Source organism: Saccostrea cucullata, unplaced genomic scaffold (genome assembly GCF_032062105.1).
Source record: "Saccostrea cucullata isolate Sc308-1 unplaced genomic scaffold, CSIRO_AGI_Scuc_v1 ctg304, whole genome shotgun sequence".
Classification (NCBI taxonomy): Eukaryota; Metazoa; Mollusca; class Bivalvia; order Ostreida; family Ostreidae; genus Saccostrea; species Saccostrea cuccullata.
In genome coordinates this window covers 395,001-422,990 of record NW_026935438.1, presented here as the reverse complement: position 1 = coordinate 422,990, position 27,990 = coordinate 395,001, and the positions used below count along the sequence as shown (strand labels likewise).

General features: G+C 34.4%; 2 protein-coding genes across 2 annotated transcripts in view; one reads left to right on the top strand and one right to left on the bottom strand.

Annotated features, from left to right (window-relative positions):
* Positions 1–5: 5 nt before the first annotated feature.
* LOC134242831 (uncharacterized) lies at positions 6–19,109 on the bottom strand. The gene is made up of 8 exons (XM_062724963.1): positions 18,944–19,109; positions 11,807–11,933; positions 7,550–7,606; positions 7,029–7,268; positions 5,795–5,923; positions 2,423–2,591; positions 1,127–1,269; positions 6–883 (listed from the first exon to the last, which is right to left on the bottom strand). The coding sequence occupies exons 1-8, from the start codon at positions 19,048–19,050 to the stop codon at positions 770–772; spliced, it is 1,086 nt and encodes a 361-aa protein (XP_062580947.1). The 5' UTR covers positions 19,051–19,109; the 3' UTR covers positions 6–769.
* Positions 19,110–21,933: 2,824 nt separating this feature from the next.
* The window catches only part of LOC134242841 (E3 ubiquitin-protein ligase TRIM68-like), a 7,081-nt gene continuing 1,024 nt past the window's right edge, over positions 21,934–27,990 (top strand). The window contains exons 1-5 of the mRNA XM_062724988.1: positions 21,934–22,636; positions 23,341–23,436; positions 23,747–23,980; positions 24,360–24,516; positions 27,536–27,990. The exon at positions 27,536–27,990 is cut by the window's right edge and continues 1,024 nt beyond it. Of these exons, the coding sequence (XP_062580972.1) occupies positions 22,178–22,636; positions 23,341–23,436; positions 23,747–23,980; positions 24,360–24,516; positions 27,536–27,990 (1,401 nt within the window). The 5' untranslated portion in view covers positions 21,934–22,177. The remainder of the gene's footprint in view (positions 22,637–23,340; positions 23,437–23,746; positions 23,981–24,359; positions 24,517–27,535) is intronic.

The following is a 27,990-nucleotide window of genomic DNA, read 5'->3' as shown; positions in this document are numbered from 1 at the left end:
TGTTTCCCTATAAGATTCATCTTTCCTGGCACAGTGGTTCTGGAGAAGAAGATTTTTAAAACATACCACCAAATTTTCATTAATTCCCAATTATCTCCCCTTGAATGAAGGCGTGGCCCTTTATTTGAACAAACTTGAATCCCCTTCACCCAAGGATGCTTTGTGGCAAGTTTGGTTGAAATTGGCCCAGTGGTTCTTGAGAAGAAGTCGAAAATGTGAAAAGTTTACAGACAGACAGACAGACGGACAGACAGACGGACAGACAGACGGACGCCGGACAAAATGTGATCAGAAAAGCTCACTTGAGCCTTCGGCTCAGGTGAGCTAAAAATATAAACCTGACAAATCATAATGCTTATTAAGTACAAGAATCTATAAAAAAAAATGTATATCATAAAGACATTAAACAAAAATTCATCAATAAAAATAGTAAGCTATACATTTTAAAATAATTAAGGTTCAATTAACTGAAAAAAATATATTCATGAACAGAAATAAAACCCCATTAAAAAGAAATTACTAAGAAAGTTTATGACTAGAAATACTATTCACTAGCATCTGACTTTCTAAAATAAATTATTAATAATCTTTATTTTAAGTGTATGCAATCAAAACATTCTGAAATACAGAATCAAAGAAAAAAAAACATCAATAATCCAGGAGGAAGTGAAATAGACAGACGTCAACATTGCACTTGTACACAAGCTGAGGATGGATGTTATTAAACACACAGTCTCTACACAGAAGAGCTGAATTGAAAGGGAGATAATTACGTTGGGTGAACCTTATTGTTATTGACTAATGTTCGTGCCAGGGCCACATTCCGTGCCGTCTGGAGCCCGAGCTTTGGAGGACGGTCAGATCCCTCTACTATATCCTTCACCTTAAATACAAAAAAAATATTTATTATCATTTATAACAATGGCCCACCTTACAGATATTAATAATAATGCCTACATTACAGTTATTTATAATATTGGCCCACCTTACAGGTATTTCCAATGGTGACCTGTCTTGCATGTATTTATAATATTGACCTACCTTGAAGGTATTCATAGTAGTGACCTACCTGGTATATATTCATTAAATTGACCTACCTTGTAGATTTTTCATTATAATGACTCACCTTACAGGTGTTGATTATAATGGCCCCTTTGTCCTGCAGTGATTTCTTCATGTCCTCTATGTGCTGCAAGTCTACACCACGACAAGCATCGTCCAGAGCAATCACCCGAAATCCATGGTCCGCTGCATCCAGCCCCGTAAAACCTTAACAAAAGAAACACCCAATAATCAAATAAAAATGGAAATATACAGCTCCAACTGGCCCCATCACATCTTTTAAATCCAAATTCATAAATCTCATATCAAGAAATTTTTTTTTAAAACATATACATGTAGTTGTTTCAAAAAAAAAAATCATGTATAATTGCTAGTAGAATACATATATACATAATTAATAGGTTGACCTATAGACAATAACGTCAGTACATGTATACCTACTCAAACAGACATTGTATGTCACCCACAGATAAACACATCAATATACCTAACATCAAAATCATAGGTCAACCCACAAATGTAGAAATTTATATACCTACCCATACAGACATCATAGGCCACTTCAGAGACAAAGACATTTATATACCTACTCATACAGACATCATAGGCCACTTCAGAGACAAAGACATTTATATACCTACCCATACAGACATCATAGGTAACCCCAAACACATAGACATCAATATACCGGTACCTATTCACACAGATATAGACATCAATATACCTGGTACCTATCCAGTATCCACACAGACATTGTAGGCCACTCAGCAAATGTAGATGTCAGATGTCAACTACATACACAGACATAGACATCAGTTTAACTACCTACTAGAAAGACAAAGACATCATAGCCGGATCCACAGATACAGACATCTATTTACGGTAATGTGGTAGTGTTAGATAAACGGCATCCTACTAGCTTGGGCTAGTGGGTTAACCCTTTAGCTCGATCGGTAGAGCACTGGACTGGCAAGCCAGAGGTCCCGGGTTCGATCCCCAGCAGAGGCAATAAATTGTTTCTGTTACATTTGGCCCCACGTTGGGCGCCAAATGTAACAGAAACAATTTATTGCCTCTGCTGGGGATTGAACCCGGGACCTCTGGCTTGCCAGTCCAGTGCTCTACCGATCGAGCTAAAGGGTTAACCCACTAGTCCAAGCTAGTAGGATGCCGTTTATCTAACACTACCACAGTACCTACCCATACAGATATTGGAAGCCACTTCAGGGACATAGACATTTGTATACCTACCCACATAGACATTGTAGGTCATCCCAATACCTACCTGGGCAGACATCAAAGGCCATCCTAAAGACATAGAGAAAAGTATAACTACCTGTCAGTATGTCAGTATACTTACCCACACAGACATCGTAAGCCACCCCGCAGACGTAGACATCGGTGATGTTACGTTTAGATAAGATCTGGACCAGCTCTGTCTGTGATTGTTTGTTGTTATCCCAGAATGCCGAGTAGCTGTCCACTTCAGGATTCTTCCCTTTATCCACAAAGATGCTGTCATCTGGGACCTGAGAAGAAATATTTTAGTTAATACTGTGCACAATTATTTAAATCATGCAATGGAAATTTAAATACATGTACATATGCAGGCTTTACTTTTCACTGAATGGTTTGCCAATGTCAAGTTATCTGTCTTATCATTTATAACAAGCAAATTCCAAGAATCGTGGTCCTCCATTCTCGGTTCTTTTTTTTGTGGGTGAGTTGTTTTATTCATGGCATATTGTGTCAAATATGAATGCCGTATACATGTCATTTAAGAGTTACTGTGTATCACTAATTTTTTTTTTTTTTAAATTAGGTCAAAAATGGAGGTCAAGGGGTCAGAAATCATTGCATGCTCAGAAATATCTAGCCATAGGTAATGCACATGTCAAATATGAAAGGCCTATCTCTCCTAAATCAAAAGTCATAAGGAAGAAAAAACATTTTTTAAGAGTAGGTCAATCTCCGAGGTGAAGGTCATGGGGTCAAAAATCATAGTGTATTAGAAAGGATTTGTCACAGGTAATACACATGTATAATAGAAAAGCCCTATCTCCTCTCATTTAAAAGTTATGGTCAATTTAAATTAATGTTTAAATTTTTGAAGAGTAGGTCAAACTTCAAGGTCAAGGTTACAGGGTAAAAAAATCATAGTGTATTTAGAAAGGTATTGTCTTAAGTAATATACAAGTACATGTATAATGTGAAAGTCTTATCTCTTCCCATTCAAAATACATGTATATGACCAACTTGGAAATGTTAAAGTTTTTGTGACAGACAGACAGACTGACAGACCTACAGACTGAAAGATGAACAGATGAATGAGATTTAATGTCCCCTTCGCTTTTGCAAAATCAGGGAATAATTAATTCCCCTCACTTTTGCAAAAGCAGGGGACAATAACACAAAACTGAATTTCCAAAAAATTTACTATAAAACTGTAATTGATAAGGAACATTCTTTTTATTTTATTTTTTTTTTTGAATTTTTTTTCTTTTGATAACTTATCACACACTGTGAAATATTATATTAAATATGAGTATGTGTTTGCAAACTTCTCTCTACAAACATGGGAAGGGGATAATACTTAACAATTTATAAATTTTGTTCTCTGACTCCAAGCAGAGCCAAAAGTGATAAATAATTCAGAATCTCAACCTACACTTATGATGGAAAAATTGATGGTCATTTACAGAATGAGACAGAAAGCCACTGAATGCAGGTAAAATATAATTGACAATTTTCTGAAGGAAATTTATCAGTGGTTTAAACAAGAGGCCCAGGGGCCACAGCGCTCACCTGAGCACATCGGGCTTGAATTTACTACCCCCCCCTTCCAGGCGTTCATCATTTGAACAAGCTAGAATCTACACTACCTATGATTCCATATAAATATCACTAATAATAGCTTTGAAGTACTTGAAAAGAAGATTTTAAAAGGTTTCCCTATATATCCCTATGTAAAATTTGGGTCGGCCATTTTTGCCCCACCCTAGCCCCAGGGCGGGGGGTCATGATTTGCGCAAACTTGAATCTACACTACCTTAAGATGATTCCACATGAGTTTCATCTTTCCTGGCCCAGTGGTAATTGAGAAGGATATTTCCTATATATTCCTATGTAAAACTTGGGTCAGCCATTTTGGCCTCATCCTTGCCCCGGGGGTCATGATTTGAACAAACTTGAATCTACACTACCTGAGGATGATTCCACATGAGTTTCATCTTTCCTGGCCCACTGGTTCTGGAGAAGAAGATTTTTAAAAAAAATTTCCTATATATTCCTATGTAAAACTTGGGTCAGCCATTTTGGCCCCACCCTTGCCCCGGGGGTCATGATTTGAACAAACTTGAATCTACACTACCTGAGGATGATTCCACATGAGTTTCATCTTTCCTGGCCCACTGGTTCTGGAGAAGAAGATTTTTAAAAAAAAATTTCCTATATATTCCTATGTAAAACTTGGGTCGGCCATTTTTGCCCCACCCTTGCCCCGGGGGTCATGATTTGAACAAACTTGAATCTACACTACCTGAGGATGATTCCACATGAGTTTCATCTTTCCTGGCCCACTGGTTCTGGAGAAGAAGATTTTCAAAGATTTTTCCTATATATTCCTATGTAAAACTTGGGTCGGCCATTTTGACCCCACCCTTGCCCCGGGGGTCATGGTTTGAACAAACTTGAATCTACACTACCTGAGGATGATTCCACATGAGTTTCATCTTTCCTGGCCCACTGGTTCTGGAGAAGAAGATTTTTAAAGATTTTTCCTATATATTCCTATGTAAAACTTGGGTCCGCCATTTTGGCCCCACCCTTGCCCCGGGGGTCATGATTTGAACAAACTTGAATCTACACTACCTGAGGATGATTCCACATGAGTTTCATCTTTCCTGGCCCACTGGTTCTGGAGAAGAAGATTTTTAAAGATTTTTCCTATATATTCCTATGTAAAACTTGGGTCGACCAGTTTGGCCCCACCCTTGCCCCGGGGGTCATGATTTGAACAAACTTGAATCTACACTACCTGAGGATGATTCCACATGAGTTTCATCTTTCCTGGCCCAGTGGTTCTGGAGAAGAAGATTTTCAAAGATTTTTCCTATATATTCCTATGTAAAACTTGGGTCGGCCATTTTGACCCCACCCTTGCCCCGGGGGTCATGGTTTGAACAAACTTGAATCTACACTACCTGAGGATGCTTCCACATGAGTTTCATCTTTCCTGGCCTAGCGGTTCTGGAGAAGAAGATTTTTTAAAAATGCCATTAATTTTTAACAAATTCATGATTATCTCCCCTTGGAAAAGGACGTGGCCCTTCATTTGAACAAACTTGAATCCCCTTTACCCAAGGATACTTTGTAGCAAGTTTGGTTGAAAATGACCCAGTGGTTCTCGAGAAGAAGATGAAAATGTGAAAAGTTTACGACGACGACGACAACAACGACAACAACGACAACAACGACTACAACGACAACGACAGACAACGGACAAATTTTGATCAGAAAAGCTCACTTGAGCCTTCGGCTCAGGTGAGCTAAAAATTATGACAGAAAGCTGCTAAAGAGTTGGTCTCTTTGACAGGTTTTACTGTATTTTTTTTCTCTCATCAGAAACAGCACCTGAATTTAACCCTTGCTATATTTGTGAAGTAAACCATGATTTTAAAAATCAATTTTAGTCAATAAATCAGTCATTAAGCTTTCATAATATTTTGTAGACCTTGAGATCTGTGTGCAGTTCTGCTCCCCAGCTTCCCTGAACACAATGAGTGGGCCATAGCTTCTGCTCAGTAATGGAGGATCCCTCAAATATCACTGTGTCATGAACCTTGGCTTCTGTCTGAGAGATCTGAAAACAAAAAGTTAGATGATAAATTTTCATATAATAATAAAGCTACTGCCTAATATAGAACACAAAAGGTATGTGGGATACAGAGCTCACATGGAACAACTTTCTTTATATGATTTTTGACCCTTGTCTGCTTCCATTATGTAAATGTCGTTATACGAGTCACTCGGTCATAAAATGTATGTCAGTTGAAGCATCAGATCCATGTATTATAGTACAGACAGTTGTTGGAACACAGATTTGGTTAGCATGTTTTGAATCTGACTTATGGCTCAAGGCGGATGTTACCGATCAACAGTGTATGCTTACTCCTCCTAGGCACTGATTCCACCTCTAAAATTTCCAGGGTCAATGTTTTAAGCCTTGTTTACATATTTTTATTGTACTGTAGATTTTTTGAGACTGAGCACTGTTAATTATCTTCAGCTACTTTCACTTATATTCCAAGCATGCATGGAACTCAAATTCAGGTCAGCAATTATCAATATTCCAGGATTCTCCATATACTTGGACATTTTGTTGCAATATTTGTTGAATCCAGTCAATCCACTCAAGTGGGGTTTTTTGTTTTGTTTTGTTCTTTTATTTTTGCTCTCTTTTTATATTTCATCATAATGGCTCATTTTAGCTGAAATTTTACTGAGAGGTAAGACAAAAAGTCCAACAAAATATTCACATGTTTGAGAGTCTCTCTCTTTCTGTCTTTCTCCTTGTGACATAATCATGAAACAGGTGACCTAGGTATATAAATTCAAAATACCGGTACTTATTTTTCTATGACCTGCAGTGTCCCGGACTTAGATTAGCAATACTCGTATTAGCTTATCAGTTGAAAATGTTCTATCTCTTGGGAGTGAGTATGAGCCAGTACCTATTTAAATATTAAATTTATTGCATCATAGACCACACAGTTGGCATACAGATAAAATGATTTTCACACAGGTCTGACATATCTATGTTGTTAAATATGTCTGTTAACAGTATACCCTGTCTAAAATATGTCTAAACATTTAAATACAATTTCAAAATATGTAAAAGCAATGCAGACAATTTCTTGATAGTTCAAATCATAAGCAACTCTAAATTTATTTCATTTCTCTCTTACTTGGCTTGTAGCATGGAAACGTCTGATGTGCTTGTTTTCTGCAAATGATATGTGGTCTGCAGGGTGCCAATCTCTGGTATATACTACGAGGTCAAAGTTCACAGTGTCAAGGAGAGAGTTAATGGCAGGAATGACCCCTAACCCATCCTGACCTGCGGGACAGTTACGGAGAGCAAGGTTTCCATCCAGAAAATCATTCTGTACATCAACCACAATGAGAGCAGAGCTGGGCTGTAAAATCTAAAGAAAACAGACATGTCATTAATTTAAGGCATTGACAGATCTTTCATTCAGTCTACCCTTAGATTTTATTTTGAACTTTGTAATATGAAAATCTGAAACATGTACCATGACTCTCCTTAGATATTACCCGGTACATTTTCCCTGCAGTTCTTGTGTCTCTTCTAAAAGTTTCGATCATCAAAATATATGCAGACATAAGTATTTAGATACTAGTACATCTATATTAGAAAAACTGTTATCCAAACCATGCCAGATGCCAATATCATACTTATACTTACTTGTTTTAGCCAGTAATAGCAGTTCCCAAGAAATTCAGCTTTACTGATTTGTCCATCCTGTAAATAGGAGAAAAAATTTAAATATGCAAATCACAATCCTCATAAAATTATTAAAATGCACAAAACATTATCTTTTAATGCTTATTAAAGGACTTACTGATAAGGGATTCTAGCTTAAAAGACAAAACCTTTGGGATTGTACTACACTTCAAATGAAAATAAAGTTTTACTCTTGTTTTCATCAAAGTACACAAAAATAAACAAGAGGCCCATGGGCCACATCGCTCACCTGAGAAGCTTTGACCATTCTGTTCTTTACCAGATTTCATCCTTGTTATACATAATGCATCCCCACCCTACCCCACTGATCATAATTTAGACATTTTGAAATCTACACTACCCCATGATTCTTCCATGGGCACATATGTTTCAGCTTTTTTTGGCCCAGTGGTATCCTGAGAAGATTTTCAAAGATTTTTCCTATATATTTCTATGTAAAACTTTAACTCCCTATAATGGCCCCTTCCCCCGGGGGTCATGATTCCTACAATTTAGGTCACTACCCCAGAATGCTTCAACATAAGCTTCACTTTTTCTGGCCCAGTGGTTCTTGAGAAGAAAATTTTCAAAGAATTTTCCTATATATTTCTAAATAAAACTTTGATTCCCCATTGTGGCCCCGAACTTCCCCCTTGGTGTCATTATTTGAACAATTTAGAATCTACATTATACCAGGATGCTTCCACATAAGTTTCAGCTTTACAGGCCCAGTGGTTCTTGAGAAGAAGATTTTCAAACATTTTTCCTATATATTTCTATGTAAAATTTTGATACCCCATTGTGGCCCCGCCCTTCCCCTGGGGGTCATGATTTGAACAATTTAGTCTACACTATACCAGGATGCTTCCATATAAGTTTCAGCTTTTCTGGCCCAGTGGTTCTTGAGAAGAAGATTTTCAAAGATTTTTCCAATATATTTCTATATAAAACTTTGATTCCCCATTGTGGCCCCGCCCTTCCACACCGGGGGTCATGATTTGAACAATTTTGTGTGACACTACCCCAGAATGCTTCCACATAAGTTTCAGCTTTACTGGCCCAGTGGTTCTTGAGAAGAAGATTTTTTAATGACCCCACCCTATTTTTGTCTTTTCTTCATTATCTCCCCTTGCGAGGAGATATGTCCCTTCATTTTAACAATTCAAATTTCCCTTTACCCAAGGATGCTTTGTACACAAGTTTGGTCATTGGCCCAGTGGTTCTGTGAGAAGAAGTCGAAAATGTGAAAAGTTTACAGACGGACAGACAGACGATATGGACCGGACACGATTGCACAGACGGACGGACGGACAGACAGACGGACGGACGACGGACAAAATGTGATCAGAAAAGCTCACTTGAGCCTTCGGCTCAGGTGAGCTAATAACTCTTGACATTTAAAAAAGCATTATACACATTTTCAGGAGAAATCCTTTCAAATTATAAAAAAAGTCTCCTTCTTAATTTCATCATTTTAATTCTTTGCTTATTTGAAAGTCTACTCAACAATATGATGTGCTTGCTTCTTAGCTGGTAAGTCTAATTCTTCCACACTTGGTTTCTATACTTTAATACAACTGCTTATCACAGAAAAACTTATGTACTTTCCTCTTAATAAGGAACTTAAAATAAATTTCCTCATGAATCCATTGCATAAAAGCTGGATTTGTTTTACAGTAAAGCTGAGTTATACAGAACTCACGTATGAGGACATCTCTGTTATAAGGAAATTTTTATGAATTCTGTAGAAGACTTTGTACAATGTTTTTTTTATACAGATACATTTACAAACAGAAGCTTGGAAGCAAAAATCCCAATGGTTTTCTTATAATGGTGTTTGACAGTAAGTGTTCCAATTTCTCGGTTTATAGCATCTAATGTATGTAAATTTGAGATTTGTTTGGTAACACTGAATAATGAATGTACTAAACTGTACTGTATTAAACCACTAAATATCACTGGACTTTTCCCCATGTATTCTTAAAGCAGAGATTAGCATTGTCTTAAGTTCAATGAATAAATATTTAAACCAATTTTTAAAAGTGCACTTTTTTAAACCAGTTGTTAAAAGTGCACTTTATTAAATTAATCCTATCAATGAAATTTTGGTCTAAATTTGGATAAATCCAGATCATCGAGACTCAAATGGTCCCCCATCCATAACAACCTAACAGAAGTCACTGGCTGGGTATAGAAGTACATGTACTAATTAACTGATTATCTTAGTTTATACAGATCATATACTATACATTAATTGACATATTTCAAATTTAGCTCAATCACTGGGTATGGATTTGTTTCCGTAATTAAGAATTAGCTGTACACATGTCTGTGCACTGTGCAGTGTATTGTACTACATGTAAATTGTTTTTATAAAGTTCTTAGTGGTATTTATGAATTAGCACATTGTTGTCCATACAAAAGCTGCTTAAATATGAAGCCCGCTATGATAAGTACACATAAAGTACAATGTTTGTATAATTATGAATCTTTCAAGATGACCTTTTCATTTTAATCTTTCTACTAAATACTACAATAAAATATCATCAATAGTCTTGAAAGTCTGTTGAAATGTGTTTCTTGACCAAAGAACAGTTGTCTAGATGTCTAAGAGAATGTATAAATTTATGTTCAAATTGATAAAAGTAATGATTCTTTTTTCATTGAATGAACAAATAAAGTGTTTAATAAAATAATATCTTCTCTTCAAAATAACATGTATTCAAATGATTTTACTAAAAATTGGGAAATTTTGCATGAATACACCTAAAAATTGCAAAGTAAATTGCTTTATAATAAATTTATTAACACAGCTCTCTAAAGGGATGGCTGCACAATGCACATACAATTATTGATTAACATTTAAACAGCAATAGTAATGATCTCTCTCTTCAGAGTGTTGGGGCACAAATTGGAATCCAATATCGTGGTAAAAGTCAAAGATATTATTACACACCAACAAAACAATATGTTATGCAGAAAAGTCATTCAATTAAAATAGAATTCATTAAACTCAATAAACATTGGACTTTGAGAGAGAAAACAATTAAGGATATACACCTTAACACAGTTCAAACTGCCCCCTTGATTCTAGGTGATATGTATTGATTGGAACTTCCAAGACCTACTTGATATCTCTATTAATATACTGTGCAACTATCACAAATGTTTACACTATTTCTGTCGTTAAACCGTAGGCAATCAATGTCCCACTGTGGTAGACTACATACCTGTACCGACGAATGATTCACCTACACGTAAAAGTGCAAAACCGACAAACCATCACAACACATTTAATATGAAAAAAACATCAAAAGACATAGCAAAACCACCGATGGGGAGCAATATAAGTTTTAAAATGAAAAATAAATTATTCATATTATCAACAATAACTGATCGAGCCAACTCTAAAATTATAATCCTGAAATTTCCAGAAGGAAGAAACTATATTTCTAAAATACTGGTTGATATATTTTTTTTAAAAATCGGTTTGATCTATCGTGAAATCAGTAATGTATTGATGTAGTCATCATGGCTTCCTCTCTTGTAAGATGGAGGACAAATTTGTTCTGTTCTCCACACACACTCACAATGACTCTTGTTTGTAGAGGCAGATTGATTTATAAGCCAATTAATGACAGAAATATTTTCTTCCATGTTTGCAGAAAATGATAAGAGATAATGAGAGCTAATTTGCAGTGCCAATTTTGGAACTTTCCTTAAGAAACCAACAGAGCTCAGCTGAATTCAGAGCACACACGTCACAGGTTTCCATATTTGGACCACTTTCCCAGCAGGAGGTCCGAGGAGGACTTGTAAAGAGATATATCCCATTCTGTCGATCTGGACAGTTCAACCTGTGCTATTCATTACCATTAAATTACATGTAATTTTTAAAGGTGTTTTCTTTTGATTTAGAAACATTTATTTCAGTCATATTTTTAATTTAATAACAGTATCTGGGCTTCTTTTAGACAATGAAGGGTGAAGGTTACAAGTCAGGACAAACTATCATAGAATTGTACAGCTAGCTGGTAGGAATAAATGACATTATAGGCTTTCATACTGGTTCTCTGATTATAATAAATCATCAATTTTTTTAAACACTCAGTCGATCGAAATGAATAAATTAACATCCATGATGAATCTTATTAATTAAATAAGACTTAGTGTGTGTTTACAGATGTCTGTCTGTTTGCCTGTATATTCAGAACTGACCTGGTCTTGGTCTAGGAGAGTAAGAATTTCCCCCTCCTGGGCCTCCGTCAGCTTGTAGGACTGGGAGCCATCACAGAAAACATCACTCAGTAACTGGTGAAACTCCTTCTTGTTCAGAAAGCCATCTCTGTAAAGATTCAAAATTCTTCACAAAACCTGTAACTGTATACATATTAAAACCAAAATTTCGTGACACTTAATATAAGCAAGGAAAAAGTCATAAAGGTTTTTTATTTCAAATGAGAAAACTTAATTTTACTCATTCAAATGCTGTTTTACGTAATGTTAAAAATAAAACAAGATTTATTTGTGAAACACTGATGCCCAAGTATGGCAGCTTATACTGACTAAGGTTGAAGTTTCCCAAGTGCAAGTCAAACTCCAAGGTCAAAATTGTTGGTATCAAGTGACAGGTCTTTTCATAAGGAATACACCTTACAAATATGAAAGCCCTAATGCTAACTTTTTAAAAGTTATGGCCAAGGTTAAAGTTTTTCATATACAAAGTGGTTTAACTCTAAGGTCAAATATATTTAGTCTTGTCACAATGAACACACACATAAAGAATGAAGCCCTAGCACCAACTGTTCAAAAAAAATTATGGCCAATTATATGGTTAAAGTTTGTTTTTTTGTTTGTTTGTTTGTTTGGGTTTTTTTTGTAAATTTTAAAGTGGATCAAACTCCAAGGTCAAGAGGTCATATTTGGTGGTACCCAGAGAAAAGTCTTGTCACAAGGATTATACCTGTGAAATATGCCAAAGCCATAGTCCCACTTAAAAGTTGTTTTGAACATATTTTATTGACAAACATGTCAAAGGGATTGGACATAAGTTCTTTAAACTTAGACAGTCCTCTCCCAAAAGTTCTGGGCAATGGTAAAGTTTTTGCGGCCAAACAGACAAACGAACAGAAAGACGGACAGGGCAAAAACTATATTTATTATATACCCATCAATTTTCTTGTTTTTGTTACTGTTAATTTTACAGAGTTTGATCCGATTTTCCGGATCACCACACTGTGGTTTTCTGAATCCATATCACCACTCTCTGAAACTGATGACGTAGTACGCAAAAACATGACGTTATTTTTCTTGCGCATTAAAAAAGGCACTGGTTATTATGCTTTGTTTTATGGATAAATATTATATAATTGATCTCTAAAGATTTATTCTGCTATATTTAGCTAGTTATAAGGGGGTATATAATAAATTTATCATTATAACAGTAACTTGATCCGAAGAGCCGTATCACGTCTTGTTTACAGGTGCGGATCATCAGATCAAACTCGACGCTTTGCGTCTCGTTAAATCTGATGATCCGCACCTGTCAACTCGACGTGATATGACCCTTCGGATCAAGTTACTGTTATAATAATATATATATCCTCGAATCTATGATTACATAGGCAAAAATATATGGGAAAAGGAAATTTTTGCATGCAAACAGTTAGGAATGTGCGATTTTATCGGTATACCGGTATATTGCAATTTTTTGTTGCGTGATACATATCGTGATACAGAGACCTAAATACAAGTACCGGTCTTTAGGAACATATTATAAAGTCCACAAAATTATTCATTTATTTGTTCAATCTTTCAAATTACAATTACAGAAAGTATAAAAATGTTGTAAAAAGTGAAAAGAACAGCATCTTACCGTCCAAACATAATTGATTTTATATACATAAAAATTTCAAGAAAGTAAAATTTTGTTTTTCTAGCATATTTTTTAGAAAAATAATGACTTTTCATATAAAATCATTGTAAAAACTGCTTTTAAAAATATCATGATATTATCGTGATATTGTTGGAAAAAATCGTGATATATCGCGATACGAAATTTTTTGCGATACCCATCCCTACAAACAGTCTTATTACATGAAAATAAACTTATCATGAATAAAAAGTGATTTACTGTACTTTGAAAAGTAGAATGCAAGAACTAACATATTGCATGTACAAGTCATACAAATTACTATATATATATATAAAAAGATCTGATGAGATTATAAACAACGAAATACATAAAATTAACTCCAATTTACAAAATTAAGCAAGAGACGGTTCGACAAATCACTCTCTCTCTCATTCAGTTTTGAAGGCATCTGAGGAGCATAGAAACAAGATAATACTGTAATTGGCTAAAATAGTGTGAATTCCGCAAAATCTATGTTTACTTTAAATAATACAGTTATAAATGTTATTGTTTATACCTGTATAAATTTGTGACCAAGCATGATCACTTCTTATCTTTTTTTTCTTTATTAAGTGCCATTGCTGCTGATATTTATACAAAATCATAAAACCCACTCTTAGAAAAGCCTTAAAATCTGAGCAGAATATTAGAAAACGACGGCAAAATATGGTTAACCAGCGTGGTGTTAAGCTCCCATGTTATAATTAGGTTCAACACCTGAGCTACTTACTCAGCAGGTTTACTTTTATAATTCTTTAATCCTAAATCAGATTAGCCTGTTCAGAGATTGTATGTGATCAATGATTTTAAAAGCATGAAGTTTAGTAGTACGTTTGTACTATTCCAATCTTTAACAGTATACCATATGCCAAAATTCTTATAGTACATGTACTTGTAGTTTCCCTTAGAGCACTTGGAATTTTTTTCTCAAACTTTCTCCCCATGCCAAAAGAATGAATGGGGGGTGGGGTGGGGGGTAACCAAATATTTTCAATAGGTTTATTATTATTAAATTTTAGGGGGGGGGGATTATTGGGGGAGGGAGGGGGCATTTGTTCTTTTGTACTAAAAAATTCTAGATCATTACCTTATACTTATTAGCATGAACAACATTTATTCATTGATGATTAATGCAATCACTCAAATTATAAGGAAATGTGTATTTATCTATACAGCAGATTTTAATACTTTAAGGTCAGACAAGACGTTCCTCAAAATCTGTTTTGTATATCTTCGTAATGTATGAAAAATATTCAAAATTTTCATAACATTCTGATTTCTAAAGCAGTTTCTAGACGTTTTTAAAATATCCAAACACTTAAACATTTGAAATTAGAAAATTATTTTCTTCCCCGAAGGATTATATAAGAAACACTACCCCTGGTATCTTGCAGAAATGCCTGGTAAGGTACCTCAATTTTTTGTGAGTAAACATGTTTAAGTAGCAACACTTCAATGACAAACTCTTAGAAAAATTTATCTCTTATTAAGGAACGTCTCGTCTGTCCTTAATAATACTGGTTTATATGTCAAAATATTAATAACAGAAGATTTGCCTTTAAGCTCCCTTTATGATGGAAAAGTAAGTTTATTTGATAATTGAATCATTCCCGAATATGACTGGCTGAAATTCAACATTCTCTGACTTGTAAGGAAGCCCTAAATAATTTCTGAAAGAGGAAATACCGTATAATCCCTATTAACCGCCCCGGGCGCTTAGAAAATTGCGAAAAGGGGGCTGTTAATTTAGTATTCTCTTTATAATATTTAATATCATATTTGCTTCAAAAAATCTTTTGAAAAAAAAAATACAAAGAACCACTAAAATGATGTCTAACTTTACTTTAAGTGAAGATAATCCACCCAAATTATGCTAAATTATTCATTTTCCAGCGAGAAATTGGATAAAAGACACGTTTCATTTTTACTTTCTTCACATCTTTGATACGATTCTAGATCATTTTAATCACTGTACGGGGGGCCCTTATTTCCTGGCAATTGAAAAAGACCTAAGGGGGCGCTTATAGGGGCAGGGGCGGTTAATAGAGATTATACGGTAGCTTTACACCAGCTCCATGCAAATCTGGTTATATAGAAAGATCAGAACATAATCTATTGCAGAAAAATGTGAAACAAGTTTATCAAATGTTTATAAAACAAGTGCTTACAGAATTTAATGATCTTGTATCTGTTAATGAAAGAACAAATACTGAAAGATGTCATATCCCAAAATATACTTTGTAACACAGGAAAATACAAAAGAATATTCATCTGAAATTGGCAACAGATTCTTGCAAGAAACATTACCAACTTTATGAATCAATGGCAAATTACTCCAAAATAATCTGAAAAACACAACCATTGACAACCAATACATATTAAGTGAACTGACTTACGTGCCTGTATATGTGGTTTTTAATCTGTTTCTTTTTTATACCAATACAAAAAGTGGACCAAATTTAAAGATGGACATAGGGCTTACGTGATCTACTCAGTATTTGTCTTCCTTCCTTTTTTAAAAATATTTATAAATACAGTATTAGTTTACAGAAGGGCAAGCAAAAATTGATCATGTACTTGCCCTTGAACAAGTGCCTTAAAATCTATTTGTCAGCCCTTGTTATATACATGTACAGTTTCTACTCTGAAAAAAAATGTGATACCTCTCACTGCATTTCCCCTGATGACATCACAGTACTTAACAAGCTACTCATTAATATAAAAATTAGGCCAGACTCCTTATAAATAACAATGACTGGGCTGCTTTATGAATATTCATGATTTTGTTTGGAAGATATTGGAACTTTCATATAAATAATAGAAAATGCTAGGAGGTCTAGCTATGTGTGTGTTTTGCAGGGAATTAGACTTTTCTTTACAATAAATCAGCAAAATGTGTCGATTTACGTTTTCAAAGTGTAAGATCAGTAGAGGTACAATAATTTTTAAAAAGCTACTGACTTTGATTCCTAGTGAGTGTTAAAATTAAACTTTTTACGTTACAAGTGCAATCTATAAACATGAGTTAACTATATATTTATTGAAATATTAATTGATAAACATGAGGCAAATATATGGCAATGAGAAAATTTACACTACCCACATAAATCTAGACACTCTTCAGGAAATATCATAAAATCGTGAAATGGTTTTAACTTCCTTATTTTACATTATCTGCTAATAACTAGCAAAGTAAACCCTGTTTTTTTTTTCTCCTCAAAACTTGATAATCACACGAGAGCAACAATATTTTTTTTATCAAACACTCTATCTTTGTGTCAGGTATTTGTAAAAAAAAAAATTGCATAATGGTTCATGTATTATTGTATATTTATAGGAACCTCCCTTCCATATTCAGTAATGTGGCACCTGGTCCATTAATTTCAAAGGAAAAACAAATGAAAAATATCGCTCAAACTTCCGCTTACTTCTTTACTTTCACATGTATCTTTCTGAAACAATAATACTAGAAGCTTAATTGTTACTTAGTGTATTCTCAGACTGGTCCATGTTTAGACCTTATAGAATCAGGTGCTCCATTTTCTAGGAGACATGGAAACCCTGATTTCTTATAATAAAAGATTACACTGATATAATAGCTCAGATTTATCATTAATGAAGGGATATGCCTATAAACTTTTGACTCTGTGAGCTAGGTAGATTTACAAATTTATCTCATACGTGTGGGTGATACAGGCCGTTGGATAAACTTATGCTTTATCAACGGGTAGATGCTTTATCAATAGCACTTCCGGTTTTGACATGATCCCTCGCTTCAAAATTTTATTTGAAACTTTTTTTTGTGATCCCTATTATTGCCCTAATAAAATGAATGATAAAGAGCGATAATATCGTTAAAAACCAGAAAAAGGCTCGTATATGTCAAAGAAGTGTCTTATTTTATCAAGGAACCTGTATTGGCTACTTGAAGACAGATGTTACCCCCCCCCCCTTTAAATCGTTTTCGGAGAAAGTAAAGCTTAGCAGTTAAGTTATTGTCTTAAGATTCCTTAACATCTTCAATAATGCTTTTTTATATTATACTACGTATGCCTACCTAGTAATGTAGGTGTAACTTACCATGGATCAACAATGAATCTACAAGTAGGCCCCTAGCCTTGCCTAACACATTTTGTACTGCCATCGTCCAAAGAGTCCATTTTCACGATCCCATGTCCTTACAACTTTCAGTCAGAAGTTCGTTTGATGTAAAGTGCCAGCAATTGTCACATAATGTTTTCAAAGACACAGATACAGCAAAAATTCTAAATTTTGAACAAGATCTACTTTCTTTCGAGAGATGTCAACATCAACGGTGCTACGTCATCAAGTTGTACGTACGTCATCAATTTGAATTTAGCAATCATTCATGTAGTTTCGCAGGGTAAGTCTCAAAGTTTTGTTAAAAGGAAAGTCATATGAGATAAATAGAACATCTATAATTGTGTGATTTGATATTGGCTTTATCCAACTCGTTGAAATGGTGTATATTCGCTCGGCAAGCCTCGCGAATATATACACCATTTTAACTCGTTAGATAAAGCCAATATCAAATCACACAATATAGATATCCTCTATCTATACGATATCTCAAATTGACTGACCATGGGGTCATTTTACAAAGAACTTATGACTAAGACTAAAAACTTAGTTTGCTGATTGTAAAATCTTTTTAAAAATATTATGTTTCTATTAATTTTTTTAAATAAAAATCAATTTCGAAAGAATAAACACCATTTTCAACATGATGAAAAATGGGAAAGTTATTTGCATTATAACATTTTGATCTAAGGCAAAAGTATTTTGTAAAACACTGTCCAGATTATTTGACTAATGTGACACAATTATTCACACTACCAAATGTATATCAGTAAAATTACTGAAGTGTGGTTTTCATTGTGGTGAACTCTAAATCTTTCAGACCAGTGGAAATATAAATCCTATATAAATACAAATTTTTAAAAAAATTACAAATTTACAATTATCTTGTACGGAATTTTTTTTAAAAAATGGCATAATTAATATTTTTTTTACCTCCAGTTAATCGTGATTAAAAGTTAATTTTTTTTAATCATCATTATTTAAAGCAGTATATTCTTTATTTGAATAACATTTTTGACAATGAATAAATTTGCTTTATCAATTAACAATAAAAAATGAATTAAATTAAAATATAAATTAATTAATCAGTTTTGTGAAACACATGAAATAGATGGATTCTTTTTGAATAATAAACAACTATACATGCTCGAGAGTCCATAATGTAAATCTGTATTACAATACATAAACCACAAAACCTTACAAAACCACAAGATGCTGTAGTTAGGACTCTGTAATTCTTGAATGACATAAGCCTTCATAAAAAGAAAATATTTATAGCAGAACTCATTAGTCTATTTCATTTTCTAATTTTTATATCGCGGGAAAAAAATTCAACTCACCCGTCAACGTCGTAACGTTGAAAGCATTGAATACAATCTTGTTTATCAAAAATCTTTTTTCTGTCAACAAATTTATCAAAGACGTTGTCCCTGTCTGGGGATTCCATCTGTCTCTCACAACTGTTCACCCGAAAATGAATGTTTACATTAACATCAATGCGCACTGAACTCTGTTCTGTAGCATTGAACGTTCACAATCGGATAAAATTGGACTGGCAAGTTCAGAATATATACCTAATACCAACTTAATCCTCTTAAACGATTGGAGAACAGCAAATTGTTCCTCCAAAATTTGGCATTAGAGGGTTTTTAGAAATATAGTGTCCACAATTCAACGTTACCTAAGACTGGACAAACAAATATGCACAGTCATTCATATGGAGTGACCCACTGACCTTTGGAATGTTGAATTGTTGGTTACCCATACATCACAGGGACATAGTGCTAACATCGCTTTTGAAAGGGAACAGCCCAGAGAAAAAAAAAACAACTTACATAAAAAAGGAAAAAATTACCCGAACCTTAAAATCATATATTTCGTTTAGGGGGTGGGGTGTGTCATACTTCTTTCAGTAGCATTTTTTTTTTATTCAGACAGATTAATTATTATATAATTATACTCATATATACTTCATTACCCTTACTTGTATTTTGCAATAAAAAGGGGGTGGTAGACATCGGGCTTTAAATGAACATTTTCTATTTTAATAAAGTGTCCAAAAAAAAGCCTGTTCGACAGCCACCACCACCCTCCTCCCCATGCTACGTGCATCAGGCCTGTAAAAAATCAGGGGAAAAGATGTGTCCTCAGTAATTTAAATTGCAAGCTTATATTGTAGACAAAAGTATCGTTGCTGATCGAGCCCTTTTAATACTATATGTTTTACTTGTCAAAATGAAATTCTTCTTTTAAAAAAAATGTAAGTCATGCATGCCCATCCCTTCGTTCGAGTTTTAAAATACGTGTCGATAAATAATAGTCCACGCTTACATAACATTTACTTTTTAATCTTGTAATTAAGAATAAAATTGAACGAAAGCCCACTGAGCTCATTTTCGCATTAAAAAAATAATTTAAAACGCAAAATTTTTGCGAATACTGGTAAATGCGTAACTTTCTCGAATAAACACAAAAACGCGTTCAACTTTCGCGAATTAGTGCGTTACTTTTGCTAATAATTATTGAAACTTACGCATCATATCTTCTTTACATCTGTGATCTTCTGGGAAATCATATTTATAAATTAACTTGTTCGTGTGACTTATCTGTCAGTCAAAAACAAGATTCAGGAGTAACATTACTATGTATATGTACATAAATTTGCTATATAACGCGAAAGTTTAGCAATATAGCGCAGCGCGTTTATTTGCCGCCAGATTCACGATTTTTTTTTTTTGAATGACCGTCTTCAATACTTAGGGTACAGGTTTGCCAGTCTGGCTGTGTAGAGGTATCATCCCCTGGTGCCCTTTGTATTCAAGATGCACTAGTTATATATCAGAGTACTGCCATTACTACAAGAATTTTTTTTTAAATTACCTTATATCTATCATTTTTATTTAATTGTGTTTTCTTTTTATCACCTTATGGTTTTCTATGCTTTTGATCAAGTGTGGTGATGCACTTCTCAATGTCAAACCTAATCACTAGTCATGTTACATTATACATCTATAATATAGAATTGTAATCAATATTATCATATTGTAATAATTTGTTCATGCCCCCCGTGGGCCCTTGATTGGTGAATAAACATATATATATATATTGTTATTACGAGAAAACAAATAATTTTTTAACCCACGAAAATCAGCCCAATGTATTTTTGTAGAATTCTAAGACTAGAAAAAAATGACTATGAAATAAATATTTGGAATCAGGATTGCGGTCGATGTATCTTAAATAATGCCGGATTGTATTTTTTTTTTAATTACCTTATATCTATTATTTTATTTAATTGTGTTTTCTTTTTATCATCCTATGGTTTTCTATGCTTTTGATCCAGTGTGGTGATGCACTTCTTAATGTCAAACCTAATCACTAGTCATGTTACATTATAAACCTATAATATAGAATTGTAATCAATGTTATCATATTGTAATAATTTGTTCATGCCCCCCGTGGACCCTTGATTGGTGAATAAACAAACATATATACAGAACATACGTATAATTCATCTGTTAAAAGATTAAATTCGATTTCTGAATTGGATACTTATCTGTCTCTGTATTTATTCGAAAGCGTGACCGACCCTTATTAGGAGAATGAAAATAAATAAATAAAATGACAAGTAGTGGTGGAAAAAAAGGAGCTTTTATCAAATGATACACACACAACTGAATAAAATAGATGTCCATTGACGAAGGTATCATAATCAAATGTACATACATACATGTATATATGTTACTATTTTTTTTTACTCTTGGCTTTAATATGAAAAAATGGCTAAATTTGACTTGACTATATAATTATGCTGATTATAATGTACATATATCTGTTGTAATTCCTTAATGCCACTTGAGAATTGTTACTAAAAGTAATCCTCGACAGGGATATTCGTTATTTATTTTAAATAATAATCAATGTCTCTCTCTCTCTCTCTCTCTCTCTCTCTTTGGGAAAATAAATGTGACAACTAATTACGATCATAGTCATGTTGATCTACACCTTAATTAAATAAATACCATCAGTTTTTTCAATTACTTGAAATTCTAACACCCCCCCCCCCATTCTTCCAGTGGGAAACTCTATGTAGCCTGTCCCCATTGTTCTACAGAAAAACAGAGGAGACATCGTTTACAAAGAGATATGTAGGCTTATTATATTTTTTAGGATCAAAAAGCAATAAGAAGGCTTAATATTATTATTTTTTTAATCAAACTTGGTAAGTCGATGGGATATGTGCTGTTGGTATATCCGTTTGTTGCCGATTCGTATTATTCGGATTGTTTTGAAAACTACAGATCTCTTCAACGTTTTTTAAAACGAAACTACCGCATTGTTTTCATAAACTCCCTGCTGAGAGCAACTGGAAATGGAGTGTCTGATACAAAATAATTAGGTGCCACTCAGAAAATAGTAAAAACCTACAGATGGTCTGTAGTGCCGATTAAGAATGCCTCTCCCTCATCATCACTCATGGTATTATGTGTAATGCTAACAGTTTGTATGTTGAACGTAGCCCTGATTTAGAGTTTTTCGCTACTGACTGAGGTGTTGAAATAGTTTCATGAGCCATGGATAAGGAACTAATGTGTGCAATATGTTTAGAATTTTTCGATGAACCTTTGATGTTGCCATGCAGTCATAATTTTTGTAGAAAGTGTCTACAGGGCATTATCACTGCTAGGGACCAATTCACAAGTTACAGACCCCAGCGATATGTTGACTGTCCACTGTGTCAAAGGAAGATTCCTTTGGAAAGAACAGGAGTTGACCAGTTTCCAGTAAACCGTGCACTTGACAATGTCATTAGTGTTTACAAAGCAGAAGCAGAAGTGACGTTCAACGATGCAGGTTGGAGTAAAGATGTGTCAGACTCAGCAGGACAATGTCGACTGCACAAAGAAGACTTGTGTTTTTATTGTTTGTCTTGTAACCAAGCAGTTTGTAAAGAGTGTAAATGTATAAGTCAGAGAGATGCAGGTGCATCTCATCGATTCAGTCCCATCAAAGAACAACTTCATCGCTCTCAGGTATACATTGAATATACTGCAATTTAGAGTTGGTACCATGTACACTAACACATGTACACTACCTGTTACAGTGTAGGTAATGCAGTGTTATAAGAACACTTTATAAGTGAATCTTGATAATATGCTTTATGGTTTGACCATTCGGGCAAGCCCATGCAGTTCCCTTGTACAGATTACCTTTGTAACATGGACCCTTTAGTCAAATTCCAAAATACAGTAGACAATTGTCACATGTTTTTGCATGTTAGTTTAATTTCAAGAGTGTAGTCTAAATATTACTACAGTGCAGTTATTTTTGGCTTTATTGTAAGCTCTATATATGAAAATATTCTTTCAAAGTCTAGGAAGATTTTGAAGATTTCACACAACTATTTCCTTGATGAATAATACAGATTTCAGTTCAAATTGTGTTTCTTCTTACATATTTTAGTTTATTTATAATTGAGCTTGCTTGTGATTAGTGCATTGCACCACTCAGTGCACTCACTGCAGTTGCTATTAAATAAAATCTAAAATTGTGAAAGAACAATTTATATCAGCATTTGAAGATAAGACTTCAGAGGGACACCGAACAGCACTAAGGAAACCATATTTCAGTGATTTAAAATCAGTTAATTAAATGTTCTTGATCTTGCCAACACTTTTAAATTCTATCATTTACACCTCTTACATTATCTAATGATTTATTCTTTAATTGTTTTTAGACATCAATATTGGCATCCTTGTCAGAAATTCGGAAGAAGAGTGTTTTGCTAAATGACAGAATTCAACTTTTGAATGAAATCCTTGGTGGGATTGATGTAAGTACATGTACCAAATAATTACTAAAGGAAAAATAGTAATTAGTAATAAGTATTAAAAGAAGGAAATGACAGGGATATATATTGTTTATTCATAAAACTAACAACACAGAATCTTTGACATTGACTGTGATTGAAAATTTTGCGAAATCATTATTTTTCATAGGGAGTTATTTATGTGGAAACCCTCACACATGACATTCTATGCACGTTCCTCTTCACATTCTATACAAAATGCAGTTTTAAAAAACCTTATCCATGAAATCAAACCCACATGCAATTAAGTAATTAAATATATTGATGTTGTTAGGAAAATGAGAAACATGTACAGAAAAGTATTGAGGAGGAGTTTGAGGCACTAAGGTCGCAGCTGAAGAGCCGACAGGAGGAGATGAAGAGACGTCTACACAATGATATCGAGGCCATTAAACGCCCAATCCTAGATCAGCTGAGAAGGAACAAGTCCATCAACTCCAGTATAGACGACCATCAGAGGAAACTCAGTCTAGTCAAGGCCACACAAGATCCAAGTTTACGAATCAAGGTTCTTGATTACCTATAATTTTACATAAAATCTGAAAAAGATATGAATTAATGCTCGTACCTCATTAGAATCAATAATTCTGTTACCATTGATAATGTTTTCATTACCATTTGTTAACATTAACAATGATGAAATATTTTAATTAACCCATTAAATAAAATTTACATTTGTAGGAATGATTTCTTTTCAACCTGCAAAAATAACAAATATGACAAAAAGAAAATAAATAGACTTCCAACTCCAAAAAATGAATATCCTCTATATTTCATTAGTGTCCCAAATTTATTAAAATTAATATATGGGTTAGACTTTGATTTTTTTGAATGTCAATTATCTTAAAATGACCTTATGAGTTTCATCTTTAAATCTCTTTTATCAGCTGTTACAGGAGTCTGAGCGGCAGCTGAACAGTCTACTCTGTTTTGACCTGGCCTGGTTTTCCTCGAGTGACACACCTACTGTCAACATGCCAACCTGGGAACTTCAGAAACGAGAAGTGGAGAATGCCATTCCACACATTCAACTGAAACGATCAGGTAAAGAACATGGTAAAGAAAATTCCTACAAAGCTTGTCGTTCACTAGATGTGGATAAAATCCCTACAAAACGTGTCATCCACTAGATGTGGATAAAATCCCTACAAAGCTTCTCATTCACTAGATGTGGATAAAATCCTTACAAAGCTTGTCATCCACTAGAAGTGAATAAAATCCCTACAAAGCTTTTCATCTACTAGATGTGGATAAAATCCCTACAAAGCTTGTCATCCACTAGATGTGGAGAAAATCCCTCTAAAACTTGCCATCCACTAGATGTGGAGAAAATCACTACAAAGCTTTGTCATTCACTAGAAGTGAATAAAATCCCTATAAAGTTTGTCATCCACTAGAAGTGAATAAAATCCCTAAAAATCTTGCCATCCACTAGATGTAGAGAAAATCACTACAAAGCTTGTCATCCACTAGATTTGGAGAAAATCCCTCTAAAACTTGCCATCCACTAGTAGATGTGAATAAAATCCCTACAAAGCTTGTCATCCACTAGATGTGAATAAAATCCCTACAAAGCTTGTCATCCACTAAATGTGGAGAAAATCCCTCTAAAACTTGCCATCCACTAGATGTGAATAAAATCCCTACAAAGCTTGTCATCCACTAGATGTGAATGAAATCCCTACAAAGCTTTTCATCTACTAGATGTGGATAAAATCCCTACAAAGCTTGTCATCCACTAGATGTGGAGAAAATCACTACAAAGCTTTATCATTCACTAGAAGTGAATAAAATCCCTATAAAGCTTGTCATCCACTAGAAGTGAATAAAATCCCTAAAAATCTTGCCATCCACTAGATGTAGAGAAAATCCCTACAAAGCTTGTCATCCACTAGATATGAATAAAATCCCTACAAAGCTTTTCATCCACTAAATGTGGAGAAAATCCCTCTAAAACTTGCCATCTACTAGATGTGGATAAAATCCCTACAAAGCTTGTCATCCACTAGATGTGGAGAAAATCCCTCTAAAACTTGCCATCCACTAGATGTGGAGAAAATCACTACAAAGCTTTGTCATTCACTAGAAGTGAATAAAATCCCTATAAAGTTTGTCATCCACTAGAAGTGAATAAAATCCCTAAAAATCTTGCCATCCACTAGATGTGGATAAAATCCTTACAAAGCTTGTCATCCACTAGAAGTGAATAAAATCCCTACAAAGCTTTTCATCTACTAGATGTGGATAAAATCCCTACAAAGCTTGTCATCCACTAGATGTGGAGAAAACCCCTCTAAAACTTGCCATCCACTAGATGTGGAGAAAATCACTACAAAGCTTTGTCATTCACTAGAAGTGAATAAAATCCCTATAAAGTTTGTCATCCACCAGAAGTGAATAAAATCCCTAAAAATCTTGCCATCCACTAGATGTAGAGAAAATCACTACAAAGCTTGTCATCCACTAGATGTGGAGAAAATCCCTCTAAAACTTGCCATCCACTAGTAGATGTGAATAAAATCCCTACAAAGCTTGTCATCCACTAGATGTGAATAAAATCCCTACAAAGCTTGTCATCAACTAAATGTGGAGAAAATCCCTCTAAAACTTGCCATCCACTAGATGTGAATAAAATCCCTACAAAGCTTGTCATCCACTAGATGTGAAGGAAATCCCTACAAAGCTTTTCATCTACTAGATGTGGATAAAATCCCTACAAAGCTTGTCATCCACTAGATGTGGAGAAAATCACTACAAAGCTTTCTCATTCACTAGAAGTGAATAAAATCCCTATAAAGCTTGTCATCCACTAGAAGTGAATAAAATCCCTAAAAATCTTGCCATCCACTAGATGTAGAGAAAATCCCTACAAAGCTTGTCATCCACTAGATATGAATAAAATCCCTACAAAGCTTTTCATCCACTAAATGTGGAGAAAATCCCTCTAAAACTTGCCATCTACTAGATGTGGATAAAATCCCTACAAAGCTTATCATCCACTAGATGTGGAGAAAATCCCTCTAAAACTTGTCATTCACTAGATGTGGATAAAATCCTTACAAAGCTTGTCATCCACTAGATGTGAATGAAATCCCTACAAAGCTTTCCATCCACTAGATGTGGAGAAAATCACTACAAAGCTTTGTCGTTCACTAGATGTGGAGAAAAACAGTCTCCATAGTAATGATAAGTTGATACAAAATATGTCGCTATAGTGACATCACCTTTAGAAATAGGATTGTTTAGAAATTCATACCACATTACGTAGGCAAAAATAAATTTAATATTAAGTAAAGGACAAGGTAGGTTAATGGCCATATCTGGCCCCTTATTTGATGTAAAAATCAGAACACTGGTACAATTGTGATAATTTGTAGTTAAAAACTTAAAATGATGCTTGCTTTAAAACCAGCACTAATTTGGATTCATAGCTTACATGGAAGCCACTCGAGAGTGCAGAAGTAGGACATTTTCCCAAATTTCTGCCTCAATTCTGGTAGAATTTCATCATATTTGAGATACCATACTTTTCTCTTCGGAAAACATAGAGCACAAGCTTGCCTATCTAAGATTTTTACGCATAAACTGCATCTGATTATCGTTGATAAAATATTGAAATTTGATAGATAGGCAAGCTTGTGCTCTATATTTTCTGGAACAAAATGTGCTGTAAAATCAATGAAAATTTGCATAAAATGAGAAAATTCAAAAATTGACCTATTTTCTCACCTCTCTGTGACCTCTGCATATTTCAAAACCTGGATAAACTGTTGCATCAATCTGAAAGACACCCAAAATCAGAGGCCAAAAATGGGTCTTACCATATCTTGTCCTTTTATCTCAACCAATCAAGTATCATTTAGCTTATTAAACTGATCAGAAAGCTAATGTACTTGTAAAATATTGAGTTTATAGCTGCCCGTCTACTTGTTTTTATAAAAAAAAATTCAGAATTCTACTGCTGCTTCATTTATTTTGTTTAATTTCATTCAAATCTGGCATAGAAGATTGGTTTGATTTCAGTTATCATATTTGTACTAATTACATCTAATACTTTTTCCAGGCCATGAACTCTTGATGCCAGAAGCAGCACGTCACGTTTCTACAGATGCTGGCATTACAGCGGGGTTAAGTGGCGTGAGTTTCAGTGATAAGAATCCCAAACAAACCCATGATATGGCCAAGCAGCCAGTCAGGGATGATCCAGCATCCTACCTTAGAAGCTCCTCCAGCTCTACACTGGGGGTACAAACTGAACCAATATCTAATACCTCAAATGAAGGGGCAGTGATGCATCGTAACGCATTGTCCATCCATAAACATCCTCTTCCACTGGATCCAAACCGACCTACAGAGAATAAGGACGTACGAACTACGTCCTCTTTGTATTTTACTAGTCAGTCAGGCAAACCACAAGGGCATCAGAGGACAAATATGAGTGTTACTCTGCCACCTAGATCTGAAATCGAAATCTCATCCAACACATCAAATGTACACCCTCGACTATCATTACCAACC